Source organism: Taudactylus pleione, unplaced genomic scaffold (assembly GCF_031769625.1).
Source record: "Taudactylus pleione unplaced genomic scaffold, aTauple2 ptg000501l, whole genome shotgun sequence".
NCBI lineage: Eukaryota > Metazoa > Chordata > Amphibia > Anura > Myobatrachidae > Taudactylus > Taudactylus pleione.
Window position 1 is genome coordinate 1,026,917 of NW_028284903.1, and position 10,417 is coordinate 1,037,333.

At 43.8% G+C, this 10,417-nt stretch overlaps 1 protein-coding gene across 1 annotated transcript in view; it reads left to right on the plus strand.

The window, feature by feature from the left end:
- The window catches only part of LOC148501817 (MAX gene-associated protein-like), a 187,936-nt gene extending 179,954 nt beyond the window's left edge, over nucleotides 1-7,982 (plus strand). The window contains exons 24-25 of the mRNA XM_088449939.1: nucleotides 5,030-5,164; nucleotides 5,616-7,982. Coding sequence (XP_088306065.1) covers nucleotides 5,030-5,164; nucleotides 5,616-6,676 — 1,196 coding nt within the window. The 3' untranslated portion in view covers nucleotides 6,677-7,982. The remainder of the gene's footprint in view (nucleotides 1-5,029; nucleotides 5,165-5,615) is intronic.
- Nucleotides 7,983-10,417: the final 2,435 nt, after the last annotated feature.

Below are 10,417 nucleotides of genomic sequence, written 5' to 3' on the forward strand. Positions count from 1 at the left end.
AACTCAGTTTTGTTGGTGTCTGGCAGGAGCTGGATCACCATTTCTAACAGTGGGGCTGCATTACGCAGCCCAAGCTTATTTTTATGATTTATATTTATTTCTAGTATTATATTTATATTTATTTCTAGTATTTTTACTATTGAGCAGCAGCACGAGAGAGTCTCTTGGACGTCTACACTGCTGCTCCATCACCCCTCCGCGCGCCATGACACCAGCCCTCGGCTAGGTACAGTACTCCCAGCGGGGCTCTGAGGGGTAGCTAGCAGGCTCCCCGGACCCCAGACTGCAGCCCGGAATCCAGGGGACAGGTAAGGCAGATAATCCGCTTGAGAGGACTAGAGTCTTTATGACGTCTTATACATATTATACAGGCCAGGGGACCTGGTGGTTAACGTCAGCCAAGAGAAAAGGCGCTCCCCCTGCAGTCCCTTCTCCAGCTCAGGGCGCCACTCCACTGTGGTCTTGCAGTGCCCTGAGCTGCTCCTCCGATCCCTAAGAGACGTGCGGCAGCCATATATGGCAAGCAGCTCTTCGAGAACGCTGGCTCCAGTTTCCCTGTATACCTCTCCCAAGGGCCAGGTTATACAGTGCTGTATCCTACCAGCCACTGCTGGTCTGTGTAGTTGATTTAGTGCCCATTGCAGATATACTGTATACAGTATTTTTCTGCATTTGTATGTGACTTGTGCTAGCACTGATCTCTACTTTCTTTACTATCAAACTTATACCTTTCCCTTTATTCTACTATACCCTGGCATACTATGGTATAGGGGGGGTATTGTACCTCACATTTCCCATAGGTTTGGGAGCGCTATCACATACTATATAGTGAGGTTGCTCACTACACTGTGCCATATTTCACACTGCACTGTCAGTTTCTATATTCCATTATCCCAGTGACTATGGCTGGCAGAGGAAAGAATAAGCAAGTCCTGCTCAAGGGGCTTAGCTCCAGATGATCTCACTCAGGATGGTTTCTGTACTAATTGTTATACGGCCCCTCAGCCCCAGTGTCCCCTCCGCCGGATCCACCTTGGGCTGCCTTTTACCCTCTCCCGCCACTGATTGCACTAAATGGGAATTTCCCCCAGCAGTGGATTCTCATGTAACTCGTCTGGTCAAGAATGCTACCTTACCCGCACATACTGCAACCTCCTTGGAGGAAACTACATATAGACTGATAGATGCTTGTCATAAATCTATATACTCTCTTACAGGAGCTATATTGTCCTGCTAGGGCTACGGCCAGGGTGGCAAAAGCCACTGAGAGTTGGGCAGATGCCCTGGAAGAGACATTTCCTTCTGATGCTTAGAGGGAACAGCTGTCCTACATATCTCACATTAGAGATGCAGCCTCCTATTTAGGTGAAGCAGCTGTGGATACTGCTCTTCTAGCCTCCAGGATATCTGCCACTTCAGTAGTGGTCCGCCGTATTGTCTGGCTCTGTTCCTGGAAAGCAGATTCGGATTCTAAGAATGCTCTGGAATCTCTGCCTTATTTTGGAGATATCCTGTTTGGCCAGGAATTAGATAAAATTGTGACTACCTTGGCAGTTTCCAAGACTGCATTCCTACCCTCCTGTATATAACATAAAGCCTCGGACATCATCCTTTCGACCTCGGGAAAACCAAAGGTCAGTCCTTTTCAAGGCATCAACTAAGGCCTCTAAGCCTAGGACTAAACAGACCTGGGCTACTAGACATCCCCCTGCCAAATCTGAGGACAAGCCTACAGCCTGATGGGGCGGGCCTCTCCCTTGGGGCTCCCAGGGTGGGAGGCCGACTTCAATACGCCCAGTTGTGGCATTAAAGCACGTCAGATCCCACGGATATGCCCTCTCGAGCCCCACAGCAGTTCTTTTGCATCGGACCCAACCAAGGCCTTGCTGCTCCAAAAAGCCATTCAGTCCTTATTGACTTTAGGAGTAATAATTCGGGTCCCCTCCTCACAACAAGGCAAGGGCTATTATTCTACTCTTTTCCTCATTTAGAAGCCCAGTGGGTCTCATCGGCCTATCCTCAACCTCAAATCTCTGAACAAATTTATCAGGGTGTCCAGGTTTCGTATGGAAACCCTTCTCTGTATTATCATAGCTATGGAGCCTGGGGATTTTATGGTGTCTCTGGATATCCAAGACACTTACCTACATGTACCTATAGCGTCCTCTCATCAACAATATCTCCGGTTTGCTATACAACAGCAACATTACCAATTTCAGGCTCTGCTGTTTGGCCTCTCTACGGCCCCTCGGGTTTTTACCAAAATCATGGCGATTATGACTACTCCCATACTTAGACGATCTCTTGCTGTTGGCCATCTCCCCAGAGATTCTTCACTGCAATTTACAGGTAACCATTTCCTACAAATGCACGGTTGGTTGATAAAGTCTTCACTTGACACACTCTCAAAAGATGCTTCATTTGGGAGCCCTCCTGGACTCTGATTCAGAGAATCTTCCTAACTGCATACAAGATTTCAGCAATACAGCACAAGCGCCGAATGTCAATTCATTCTGCAATGCAGGCCTTGGTGTCCACCTTTGACATGGAGGGTGTTTGCCCAGTTTCACTCCAGCCCCCTGCAACAGTTCCTCTCCAGATGGAACGGACTACCCCATCTGCTCAGATCCCAGACGATGAGCCTCCCCCCAGAGGTTCGCCTGTCACTAGCCTGGTGGCTACAGACATCCCATTTGGGCAAGGGTCGCCCCTTTTGGATCCCGGACTGGGCTCTCCTCACTACGGATGCAAGCCTCCGAGGGTGGGGCAGAGTAACCGGCCAGCACTCCTTCCAGGGCCAATGGACCCCATTCGAGGCAGTGTTGCCATTCCCCGTCCTGGAACTCCAAGCCATCTGGAGCTATCGCTCTGGTTTAGGATATTCTGAAGATGACAATGCCACGGCAGTGGCCTACCTCAATCACCAAGGGGGCCCTTGAAGTCCGTTAACAATGACAGAAGTGTCCCGCATTCTCACATGGGCCGAACGCAATCTCCCAGCTATCTCTGAAGTATTCATTCCGGGACTTCTCAATTGGGAAGCGAATTTTCTCAGCCGTCACAATGTGCATGCAGGAGAAGGTTTCTACATACAGAAGTCATTCAGCTTCTGGTGGACAAATGGGGTCTACCGGACGTGGATCTCATGGCCTCAAGACACGACAACAAACTTCCAGTTTATGGTGCCAGGACAAAGGATCCTGACGCAGCTTTCATAGATGCATTGTCTGTGAAATGGAAGTTCCATTTGGCATATCTCTTCCCTCCAATATCCCTGCTTCCTTGAGTGCTTCGAAAGTTCAGACAGGAGGGGGGCACAGTCCTGTTAATAGCTTCGGCTTGGCCCACACGCCATTGGTACACTCCAATCCTCAGAGTCTCTCCATAGACATTCCTCTACGAGTAGACTTGTTGTCTCAGGGTCCATGTCTACATCCGGACCTAGCCAGTCTGTCTTTGACGACTTGGCTCTTGAGCCATACCTCTTAACAGCTAAGGGTTTCTCCAGTTCTGTGGTCCAGACCATGCTCAGGGCACGTAAAGCAGCCTCAGGTAGAATTTATAACTGAATATGGCATACATATTTCCAGTGGTGTGCTCCAAGAAATTATGACCCTCGAGTCTTTTAAAGTTTTCTAGAATTCTTCCCGTTCTTCAGACTGGATTAGATCTAGGCCCTCCAATTGGCATCTCTGAAAGTGCAGGTCTCTGCTTTGTCTATCTGGTTCCAGCACAGAATTGCTCCTATATTGGATGTTCACACCTTCCTGAAGGTGTTCTACGTATACAGCCTCCCTTTGTCCCTCCTGTGGCTCCATGGGATTTGTCAGTGGTGCTACAAGTACTTCAAGAACCTCCATTCGGACCCCTGGAATCGGTGGATGTTAAATGGTTCACTGCGAAGACTCTTGTTTCTTCTGGCTATAGCATCTGCCTGTAGAGTATCGGATTTAGGGGCACTTTCACGTCGCTCCCTCTTTTTGATATTTCATCAGGACAGGGCTGTTCTTCGAACACACCCAGGCTTCCTTTTCAAGGTGGTTTCTCGTTTCCACCTAAATGAAGAAATTGGGGTTCCGGCCTTTCAATCACCAGACCTCTCGGCAGGTGAGGTCTCTTTGGATGTGGTCCGTGCTTTAAAGATCTAAGTGGACCGTACTACTCCCGTCAGATAATCGGACTCCCTCTTTGTCCTATATGGATTCCACAAGAAGAGATGGCCAGCTAATAAACAGACTCTGGCCCGATGAATTCGTATGCCTATCTCACAGGCTTACATGCAGGCTGGCCTCCCTGTGCAGACTACAGTCTCTGCTCCTTCTACTCACTCTGTGGGTCCCTCATGTGCAGCCCGGTGTGGCGCCTTGGCTGAACAGCTATGCAAGGCGGCCAAAGAGTGCGCTCTCCCTTGTCGATCGCTTTGGGACATTCTTCCGGTGTCCTCCATTGGATGAAAGAGTGAGATTTTTGTACTTGCCATAAAATCTTTTTCTCCATTTCCATGGATGACACTGGACGTCCTCCCTAAGCTTTGTATGTTTGGTTTTTTTTCCTGTCATAATGGTGTTGCTTTCACTCCTTTCCTGTACTCTTGTCTTTTGGGCTTTGTTAGAAAATAACTGTGGCTTACAGGCAGTTGGGGTATATTGGGGTTTGAGGTGCCCAGTTCACTGTTTTAGTTTTAAAGTACCAGGCTCCTTACACTACTAAATTCAGGGTCCCCCAAGGAATCGGAGAAAAGGATTTTATGGTAAGCACAAAAATCCCATTTTTTTCTGATCCCCCACTTTGTCATTCTTGGGGAGGCATAATGTAAGATTAGATTACATCATTTCCTGAGAAAAACTACCATTTGAAATCGTAAACAATGTCACATGTCCTCTACCATACAATGTATCTCCGTCTAGACATCTCCATGTTTGGTGAGGTAGTCACTCAGCAGTTTATTTGATCTATGAATGTATCTGCATTGACCATGTTATTTGGAGTAATTTAGAAGTAAAGCAAATCTATTTTAATTATTTTCCAGGTATGACTTCTGTGGTGATTCAGCTTCCTGGTGCAATACAACTCAAAGGTATTATTGGCAATGGTCCTGGGCCTATCACTTTATCGGCTGTGCCTGGCACCATCTCTACACTGGCACAATCACCCCCTGAATCAGGTACGTGTGCATTAAATATAAATGTTTGCTCCTTCCTTCTTTCCATTTCATTCACAAGCTGATTGATGCACTAACATATTTCCATGAAAGTCATTACCACATCCCAAATCAGTAAGGCTGTTTTCCACAAGTGCCAAAGTCTAGTGCTAATGCTGTTTTGGGAGCATGCACAGTGACTGCAGTCTGACATTGATCACTAGCATTATTTTCCGTCTCTCTGTGGTTACCCAGTACAGTAGCATTTAGCTACAGCTGCTTTATGCCAGCTGCTGGTGTAACAGGTGACGTACTTCTACTGTACTGATTTTGTCACTCCCTCATTTGCCACTAATTCAGGTAAATATTACTTCAGTGAACAAATTTAAATGGAACTGGGGAAAGCGATGATTAGTTCATTTATGGCTCTTCCTTAATTATGTATTTACATATCTTTTGTTTTTTTTGTTTGTAGAAAAAGATGATCTGTCCATGATGCCAAAGATTGTGAATGTCACTTCTTTAGCTAATGACGCCTCCTCAGATTTGAGCAGAGAATTGGGGATCTGTACCCATGTGCCTGAAAAGGGCAATAAATGTGATGTACACCCTCCTTTACCAGAAACCGATGTGAGAGATATTGTATCTTTCCAAGCAATGAGTCGAGAATCTTCTGTGTCTAGCGTGCCGTCCACGTCTATCCTCCTGAACAATGTGGAAGAAAGTTTTCCTGATTTGGAAACGCACAGTCCAGATGGTACTCTTATGGAACATCTTCCACTGAGTGTCTTCAGCAGCAGTAATAATGAGAGATCTTCAAAAAGTCTTAGTATGGATAATTCTTCCTTTGGCAAATTGTCCGAAGATGTCAAAGATTCTGGACTTGAGCTAGAGCTCAATAAATTATCCTGTGCCATTGATAATGTAGGGTTAGATCCGAGTGTGTTATCCGATGTAATTGGTGATCACGAAGACACAGATGAAACACTCACATCTCTTCTCAATGAGATTGCTTTACTCAATCAACAGTTAAACAATGACACTGATGATTTGGACTCTGACTTTGCAGGATCAGACAGCGCATCTCGGTGCAGTGTGAGCAAATTTACAGAAGGGGATTCTTCTCCTTTCTCTTTTGGAAGATTCAAGGAACTATCTGAAACAAGGGAGAAGAACATCTCGCTCAGCCCTCTCTTCCTGCAGTTGGAAGAGGGAGAAATTCAAGAAAGTATCAAGCATAATGAAGATGGAGGTATTGTGGTTTTTCAGGATGTTGCTACGAAAGAACCATTGATTAATGTGGTGGAGAAACAGTGTGAGGTACAGATTCCTCCGGTTACTTTGTTACCTTGTCAAACAACGAAGAAACCAGTGAATTCTGGTTCAGATGTACTCTGGAAACCAATGCCCAAACTGGCACCACTTGGCTTAAAACCTCCTACATTAACGAATGATCAGAAGATATTGGGAAGCCTACCAATGCCCACATTGGCATCAGTGGCAATGAGACTAAATCCACCAAAAACTACAAACTAGACTGAATTTAAGAATTTTTATTGACTAAATAATAAAATAGTTTTTACAGCTTGACATGTAATATAGCAATCTGAACTGGTACATGGTGCAAAGATCCTCAAGCTACTTGAAGTATACCCTTAGTATTGTTTGCTATGTCCCTATTAACAAACTGCCCCACAACCTGCTTTAACAATGCAGGTGCGGAACACTATCATGCGGCAACCTGGGTAGGTGCCTGGTGAGGTTCATTGGAAATACAGACCTCCATTGTATATACTGCAGGTTGACTGCACAAAGGCTTTTGTTCGGACTTAAATCATGTCTTATTTCTCCAGCAAACAGACAATATGAAATATTCCATATGGGACTTTGATGCCTGTCTCCTAATACTGGAACCCAGTTGCAGATTACTCTGGTTTAACCACAGGTGCCTCCGTCTAATCACTACAGCTGAATCTGCAGCCGATCATCTTTTCTATCTGCACTTTACAACATCTGTTGTCTCGGCTCACCTTTATGTTTTAGACAGTAATTATTTTCCTACTCCACTCCCCTCCCAATTTTACTTTGCATGACTGTCATCACTGCTGCTTCAATGGATTAAATGTCATCATTCTCTTATTATATAGGACTTTGATGCTGAAGACAAAATGTGTGTGTATATATATATATATATATATATTTTTTATATACTTTTGTACACAGGATTTTTTTTTTTTACTCTGACATGTGGTCAATATGATTTGTTTTCCCTGCTATTGCACCTGTAAATATGAAGTGTATGATTTATGGTCTGCTCACATTTCCTTGGGCTTATTCAGTATGAATTATATGATTGGTTGCCCCTGTTGTAAGGGGCCCTCAAGTTAATTACTGTCTGTAGCAGCAGTTTGTAGTCTGCTATTCTTGCTGTTCTATCTTGAGGTAACATCTGATGTAATATAAGCTGTTTATGGCAATTTGTGTTCGGTTTTCTGTTTCTTTGTTATTTTTTCAAGGGGGATGTATTCTGTAAGTGGTTACACAATTATGCATTATGATTTGGCTACACCCGTGATCTCGTGAATGTGCAGCATGAATGGCCTGCGCGTCTCTAAAGCAATAATTGTGAGCTATGCTGGTAGCATTGCATACTAACCATATGTACAACTAGTGTTTTGACTGTATTGGCATAAATTGATCATCTAAAAAAATATGAAATAATAGAAAACCATGATTTAAATGTTATGCCAGATCATAAAGACAGTAGAAACTCTTGTGTTCGATGATGGCCACACAAAAATCTAATTGGTGCTAAATAAAAGGTGGACAAGTTTGTCATGAAGCTGCTGTGTGATTTGAGATTATTTTTGGGACTTTTATAGCTTCTAGTATGTATGTGTTAATGTATTTGTATGTGTATATATATATATATATATATATATATATATACAGTGCATCCAGAAAGTATTCACAGCACTTCACCTTTTCCACATTTTGTTATGTTACAGCCTTATTCCAGAATAAAATAGATTCATTCTTGTCCTCAACATTCTACACACAATGCCCCATAATGACAACGTATAAAAAGTTTGTTTGAGATTTTGGCAAATTTAAAATTGGCAAAATTGAGCTCAGGTGCATCCTGTTTCCACTGCTAATCCTTGAGGTGTTCCAACATCTTAATTGGAGTCCACCTGTGGTAAATTCAGTTGATTGGACATGATTTTGAAAGGCATACACCTGTCTATATAAGGTCCCACACTTGACAGTGCATGTCAGAGCACAAATCAAGCATGAAGCCCAAGGAATTGTCTGTAGACCTCCGAGACAGGATTGTCCGGAGGCACAAATCTGGGGAAGGTATAGAAAAATATCTGCTGCTTTGAAGGTCCCAATGAGCACAGTGACCTCCATCATCCATAAATAGAAGTTCGGAACCACCAGGACTCCTCCTAGAGTTGGCCGGCCGTCCAAACTGATCGGGGGAGAAGAGCCCTAGTCAGGGAGGTGACCAAGAACCTGTCACTCTGTCAGAGCTACAGCATTCCTCTGTGGAGAGAGAAGAACCTTCCAGAAGGACAACCATCTCTGCAGCAATCCACCAATCAGGCCTGTATATTAGAGTGGCCAGACGGAAGCCACTCCTTAGTAAAAAGCACATGGCAGTCCACCTGGGGTTTGCCAAGATTGAATTCTTTGGCATGAATGCCAGGAGTTATGTTTGGAGCAAACCAGGCACTGCTCATCACCAGACCAATACCATCTCTACAGTGAAGCATGGTGGTGGCAGCATCATGCTGTGGGAATGTTTTTCAGCGGCAGGAACTGGGAGACTAGTCAGGATAGAGGGAAAGATGAATGCAGCAATGTACAGAGACATCCTGGATGAAAACCTGCTCCAGAGTGCTCTTGACCTCAGACTGGGGTGACTGTTCATCTTTCAGCAGGACAACGACCCTAAGCACACAGCCAAGATATCAAAGGAGTGGCTTCAGGACAACTCTGTGAAGTCCTTGAGTGGCCCAGCCAGAGCTCAGACTTGAATCCAATTGAACATCTCTGGAGAGATCTGAAAATGGCTGTGCACCAACGCTTCCCATCCAACCTGATGGAGCTTGAGAGGCGCTGCAAAGAGGAATGGCGAAACTGCCCAAAGATAAGTGTGCCAAGCTTGTGGCATCATATTCAAAAAGACTTGAGGCTGTAATTGCTGCCAAAGGTGCATCAACAAAGTATTGAGCAAAGGCTGTGAATACTTATGTACATGTGATTTCTTAGTGGTTTTTTTATTATTATTATTAAATTTGCAAAAATCTCAACTTTTTACACGTTTTCATTATGGACAAAATAAAAAATTTTACATTTTGGAATAAGGCTGTAACATAAAATGTGGAAAAATTGAAGCATTGTGAATACTTTTCAGATGCAGTGTGTGTGTATGTGTGTGTGTGAATTATTGATACCCCTAAATCTATATACCCAAAATGTCGCTATTCAGCGCTACAAGTCGCATAAGAAATAATTGCTTTCCAATCCAATTGTGGTTCCAAAGCACAAAATGTTATATTGCAATAAAAAGAAAGTTACACGCTTTGATCTAGCACAAAAAGCAAGTAAATACAAAGGTACAAACCAATACATACGTGTGCGCACTGGCCCAGTATGCAGTATTTCAATCCTGAATCTGCGGTCACCGTCACCCAAGGATATGGAGAAATGACTGGCTACTGCCCCAGCTCACAAGCCTATATTCGGTACAGGTTTCAGAGACAACAAAGGCACAGAATAACATTCTCATTGGTTCTTGCTACAGGTCACTCCGTTCATTGGTTAGTTCATATGGTGTCATCAGAGGTATGGATCAGCTTTCCAACTGCTTCTTTGTGTAGGTTTCCCTCCGAAGTACTAATAAAAAAAACACTACATACAGAGATACATTCTAACCTATAATTCATATCTTGCAAACTCATGCTGCGATCTCCTTGCCGATAGAACCAATGATCTACAAATAAACAGGGATTTAGAATGGTACCAAACAAGACATGTCTACTAGCTTCTGTACCTTAAATATCATATACATACATTTCCCAACATAATTATTCGCTAATAAAACCTCTAATATCACGTTTAATGTGAAGGAACCTTTTTATACATATGCGTTCGCATATTGCGTCCGTGTACTGTTCGTATGTATGTATGTGAGCATCTGTGTATGCATGTATGTTTTATGTGTGTGTGTCTTGTGCATCAGAGTATGTGTAATGGAGATATATATAC